Source organism: Amblyomma mixtum, unplaced genomic scaffold (assembly GCF_055824585.1).
Source record: "Amblyomma mixtum isolate Tamu unplaced genomic scaffold, ASM5582458v1 scaffold_27, whole genome shotgun sequence".
Classification (NCBI taxonomy): Eukaryota; Metazoa; Arthropoda; class Arachnida; order Ixodida; family Ixodidae; genus Amblyomma; species Amblyomma mixtum.
The window spans coordinates 626,620-632,619 of record NW_028317724.1 but is presented as its reverse complement, the minus strand read 5'-3'; the positions used below and the strand labels follow the sequence as shown (position 1 = coordinate 632,619).

Below are 6,000 nucleotides of genomic sequence, written 5' to 3'. Positions count from 1 at the left end.
AAGATGGTGTTGGGGGAGGATAAACCAAGTAACGCATAACAGTCGACAGACCAGGCGGGTTCCATGCCGAGCTTTGCTAACCCACCAGGTCGCGCGCAGCATTTGTTCACTTCCTTGCGCAAGGAAGATGGGGTTGGGGGAGGACAAACCAAGTAACGCATAAGAGTCGCCAGACCAGGCGGGTTGCATGCCGAGCTTTGCTAACCCACCAGGTCGCGTGCAGCATTTCTTCACTTCCTTGCGCAAGGAAGATGGGGTTGGGGAGGACAAACCAAGTAACGCATAAGAGTCGACAGACCAGGCGGGTTGCATGCCGAGCTTTGCTAACCCACCCGGTCGCGTGCAGCATTTCTTCACTTCCTTGCGCAAGGAAGATGGGGTTGGGGGAGGACAAACCAAGTGACGCATAAGAGTCGCCAGACCAGGCGGGTTGCATGCCCAGCTTTGCTAACCCACCAGGTCGCGTGCAGCATTTGTTCACTTCCTTGCGCAAGGAAGATGGGTTTGGGGGAGGAGAAACCAAGTAACGCATAAGAGTCGCCAGACCAGGCGGGTTGCATGCCGAGCTTTGCTAACCCACCAGGTCGCGTGCAGCATTTCTTCACTTCCTTGCGCAAGGAAAATGGGGTTGGGGGAGCACAAACCATGTAACGCATAAGAGTCGCCAGACCAGGCGGGTTGCATGCCGAGCTTTGCTAACCCACCAGGTCGCGTGCACCATTTTTTCACTTCCTTGCGCAAGGAAGATGGGGTTGGGAGAGGACAAACCAAGTAACGCATAAGAGTCGCCAGACCAGGCGGGTTGCATGCCGAACTTTGCTAACCCACCGGGTCGCGTGCAGCATTTCTTCACTTCCTTGCGCAAGGAAGATGGGGTTGGGGAGGACAAACCAAGTAACGCATAAGAGTCGAGAGACCAGGCGGGTTGCATGCCGAGCTTTGCTAACCCACCAGGTCGCGTGCAGCATTTCTTCACTTCCTTGCACAAGGAAGATGGGGTTAGGGGAGGACAAACCAAGTAACGCATAAGAGTCGCCAGACCAGGCGGGTTGCATGCCGAGCTTTGCTAACCCACCAGGTCGCGTGCAGCATTTCTTCACTGCCTTGCGCAAGGAAGATGGGGTGGGGGGAGGACAAACCAAGTAACGCATAAGAGTCGCCAGACCAGGCAGGTTGCAGTCTGCAAAGCTGTGTTAACGAAGCAGGTCATGTGGGACATTTCTCCAAAGGAAGTCGGGGGGAACAAACCAATGTGAATGGCCTGTTACAGGGCCCCTTTAGTGTCGCAGTGTACCATGTGTCACAAAATTCACCGCATTTTTGAAAAACCAAACAAAAAATTACCGACGATTACGTTACTTCCTAATGCGAAATTTGAGCGCAGCAAATAAGCTGTTTCACCTTTTCGATAGTGAGTCAACCCCAGCTGCGGAGTTGGTTTCAGGGACAACGCCGCCGATGCCGACACAAACAATATGATACCCTCGCTTCCGCAGCGCTAAGAACCAGGTCTAGCCGTGGGAAGGTGGTCACGTATTCGTCGACGTGCCGGGGCCTACGTGAAATAACCGGCGCGTCGGCAACTGAAGAGCACCCTATCCGCCACACAAGAACAGGTGGGGGAGGGACCCTTTCCTCCTCTTTCTGCATGGCGGCGACGGTGTTCTATGCAGTCACGTTATCTTGACTCTCTAGCGGCGTCAGCGGCATCCAGCGGTATCAGTCGGTCGCTGCTAGCGCTGGGGGGATGAAAGGGGGGCGGAGCTGGTTACGAGGCCGACGACAACGCCGACGACGACGCGAAACCCAGGAACGGACGCCAAAGAGCTGCGCTCTAAAACAGCGTCGCACGGGCGCGGTCTCGCCAGTTGTGCGTCGTTAGAAAGAGGGGAGAACGAAACCTCGGAGAGCGACTAGCCTTGTGTTTGTTGTGGCCCTTCAAACCATAGCTCGCCGGCGCGACGCCACGAAATTGCGTCAGCCCATGACGTCAAATCTTCGGGCATATCGGAGTTGTTTCCACTCGATGTTGACGGAGAGGCCGTATCCTTGACAGCGCTAAGTGACACCCCCTCCCTCTTCACTCGCGCGGCGGCGCCGCACCAGAAAGATCTTCAAGCTCCTCGAAGCCAGTCTGAGTGCCTGACCAAAGGGGCTGCGCGCCCAGCGCAAGAAGGAGATTGCACAGCCGATACTTTGCGTGTCTGCGCGCCTGCCTTGGCGCAAAGAACAAATAGATGTGAAGCGTGACTATATATGAAGAGCACTGACCGCTGTCGGTCAGCCTGAGCCGTCGTTTAAGCTTCAGGGAAGCGCGCTCGCTCGGGACCCCACCACTCGCCCAGCCATGGACCAGCGAGGCAGCGCGCGGCAGTCTGTGGGATGGTACCGTCATGAACCTCTGGTCGTCGGACTGTCGCTGTGCCCGGTGAACAAATTGTTTTTTTTGTTTGCCTCTCTCTAGCGTTTGTGCACCTCACGTGCAATAATTCATTTGTATTTTAGTTTTTCTGTAGTATAACTTTGCACGAGTTGCATTATTTTGTTAATAACTTGTATGTGCTCATACGAGCGATTGTGAAATCCTCTGTATTGTCGCTTTGCTGTATAAACTTTGTAAAAACCTGTATAAACCCATTCTCTGGGTTGCGACCAGCAAAAGCTGGGCACCAAACGACCAAACCCTTGTCACTTGGTAGTTGGTCTCTGCTGTGCTTGCCATGCTGAGTTGTGTCGGAGACCGCTAACCCCACACTCTCTAAGGGTGTCTGGGAACGCATGCTAAAGTGCGCGAAGTCGTGACACAATGGCTGCCAGCACAGACACACATCACGGATAACAAGCCATATTACGCATGCATTGTGGAAGCAAACTAAAAGCATACCACCGGCAAACAAACCATGGCAGCATTTGCCTCTGCAGTACAAGGTAAGGTGGAAAGGTGCAACAGGAGGGCACTCTCACTCGAAAGTGGCCGCTACGCATTTTGCTAAATGCCATCTGCAGAGTGCAAAGAAGGATGGTGTCTGCATCTTTCCGCAATCACGGAACAATAGTTCACAAAAGCACCACAGCCAACATGAGAGATCAATCAGAGGATGTGCAGGGTTGTCCATTCTTGGGGCGAACACGTGAGGGCCCAGCTAGGCTCCGCCGACAGCCAGTGCAACTGACCTGGCTCAGCCTTGAAGGAAAGTGAATGACCACCTCCAGCTGGAAAGCCATTAGCCCATATTTACACTTGCAGGTCCATGGTGGACAAGCAAAGAACAGAGAAACCGGGGAACACAAAAGAGAATTTATTTACAAGTGCTGGTACACCTGTGCCTTTCCGCCCAACATACTTCCACCAGTGCTGAGCGCACATTATGAGCTTGAATGAAACTGCTCACATATCACATTCGTCAAAACTATACTGGCTTTCTCTTACGAAGCGTAATTTGCAGTGCCAAAATGGCCGCCTCCTGGGTCACCACCATTGATGGATGGAGCATTTTTAGCCAAAAGAAAGCATACTAAAAGCCACTTGTGTGCACCTGCCCATTAGAAACGTCACATCAGAGAGTTAGACTATAATATTCTAGGGAGTATCTCAAAGGAAGACTGTGCAAGGCATTCCTCGACTAGAAGTCCGCAGCACTTGTCCAGACTCCACAGCAGCAGTCTTGCAAACATAAAAAGGGCAACTGCGGCCATCAGATGCGGAAACTCTCGCATTTGCCGTCAATGTGGCGCAGGCGGAGGTACACATCGGTGCCGATGCCCTGCAGGGTCTCCAGCGTCAGTGTGCCACCCAGGTACTCCGCATATGCACGAGACGTGGGCAGCCCAAAGCCAAATCTGGAAGAAGAAGATGCACCACCTCTCAGGAACAGTAAGCAATGCGAATTTTATCGGACAACTGGCTACCCCAGCCCGGTTAAGCCATTACTGCCCAGCGTACTTGTCAAAGTACAGTGCATTTTTCATTGATAAAAAAAAAATGACAAGCCAATATTCTGATATTTTAACTTCAGAAAACACCCCTATCTGAGCTGCTTCTTCTGTTCTATGGGTTGTGAAAATCAGGTAAAATTGGACGCACGCAGTGCGTGCAACCTGTTTATTTTTTTTACTTTATTTCCAATGCTGTTAGCAACTCTTTAGGACAGTGGGACACATGTGGCCCAACTTGCTTCAAGTGTCAACAAATGGGCAGCGGTGCACCGACATAGTATTTTTTTTCCTGCTAAATACTACAGAATTGTCAAACAAACCGTTGCGCTAGGCCTTTCTGTGTGAACAAGTGAGAAAGCGCTCAAATCGTGTCCCTGCCTTCTTCTGCGTCCTCATTTTTTTTGCGCTAGGTTTCAAAAAATGAAAACCGTTCTATATGCTTCTACAAGAGCAGATGTATAGGTGCCATCAGAAGTAAATGGAAGGCAATATTAACGAAAAAATTTAATCATTGCCCGCTCAATTCTTGCATCCTTAAATACATAAGTGCAGACTAATTGTGATTGTGCTAATTGCACTGTGCACCAACAAGCATCGACCATCATTCTCTAGATTTAAAGAAATTAAATTTTTTTTGACAAAGTCGCCTTCCATTTATTTTTGACAGCAACTGTAGAGTTCAGTGCAACACAGTTTTGTATGAAAAATAAATTTTGAAAATTGAGTTTTTCAGATTTCATTCAGTCAACTGCATTCTAATACTTATTGGAGGAATTTTTAACTCTAATGCAAGTTTTCTTACACAAAGAAATGAATGCGATACAGATACGTACCACATTTCAGGTCCTTTTAAGAACTCATTGGTACAAATTTGTCCTTCCTTTCAGTTTTGCAAAACCAATGACCAAAGCAATAGAAAATGATATCTTTTCAGTTTCTAGAGCCATCTTTAGTGAAAATGCACCATTTGTATGCATGCAAGACATGCGTACAGCTTGCATCTTATAACAGGTTAAGCTGGTTAAGGGGGGATGAGGGGATCAGAGCAAACTTTTTTATTTTTTGACATAGAGTGGTGAAATTTGGCAGGCTGGCTTGAAATAGCATCAAACAGACAGCTACAAAGTTTCATAATGATATCTTAAGTAGTTTTTATTTTATCATTGCTTATATGTTGATCACATGTTGCTTGCTCGTGGAAAGCCTAGCGTGACAGCAAAGTGGGTTAGGAGTCTGTAAATATTTTTAATAGTTACAGTTGAATCCCGGTACAACGAACGCCGCTTCAACAAAATTTTCGCCACAACGAAGTAATCTGCATTCCCCGTGAAACCCCCATAGGTCTTAATGTATTAAAATTTCCTCGAAAACGAAGTACTTTGCGAGCACGTGTTCGCTTCTACGAATTTTTTTTGCAAATTTTCGCGGGTGAGTGGCCCCTCCGTCTTGTCTTTCTTCAGAAGTTGAGTGCTGGAGAGCGACTTTCCCATTCCCGCAGCTAATTTTTTTGCATCGCAGACCGCTGGGGGGGGGGTGTGCGCACTCAATCGCACATCCTCCTCGTGCACACCGCTCGTTTGCTTGTTTTTTTTTTACTCCAGATGCCCACGTGATTTTTGAAGTGACGTCACGCCCCGCTCATTGGCTCTTTGCTGGCCTTCTTCGATTGATGTAGCTCATTGTCATGGTGCTCGGGGTTTCCTGTCAAGCAGGAAAGCACGTCATGATCACGTGCGAGTGGTGTTGGCTGGTAAGTGTTTGCGGCCTCCAAGCGAAGAGGGGCTCCTCGAAAGCGCGCGTAAAATGCGCCAGCGCACGCCATCTGCTAGCGTCTTAGGCCGCGCCATCTGCTAGCGTCTTAGGCCGCGCCATCTGCTAGGCACCGAGTGCGTTTCAGGCAGTCTGCGGACTGGTGGGCAGAGCTTCGTGCCCTGTCGGAGAAAAAAAAAAGGAAAACGCGAAGCGGGCTGGAATTCACCGGAAGTCAGTGCAGGAAGAAGCCCACTCCGCATCACCATTTCTTCCTTTGTGTGTGCACCATTTAGCGTGGTCACGTCGCGTCTC

The 6,000-nt window shown here is 49.7% G+C and overlaps 1 protein-coding gene across 1 annotated transcript in view; it reads right to left on the bottom strand.

Moving 5' to 3' along the window:
* Positions 1-3,283: 3,283 nt before the first annotated feature.
* Positions 3,284-6,000, bottom strand: part of LOC149324521 (branched-chain alpha-ketoacid dehydrogenase kinase-like) — a 36,535-nt gene continuing 33,818 nt past the window's right edge. The window contains exon 11 of the mRNA XM_089565460.1: positions 3,284-3,840. Coding sequence (XP_089421586.1) covers positions 3,696-3,840 — 145 coding nt within the window. The 3' untranslated portion in view covers positions 3,284-3,695. The remainder of the gene's footprint in view (positions 3,841-6,000) is intronic.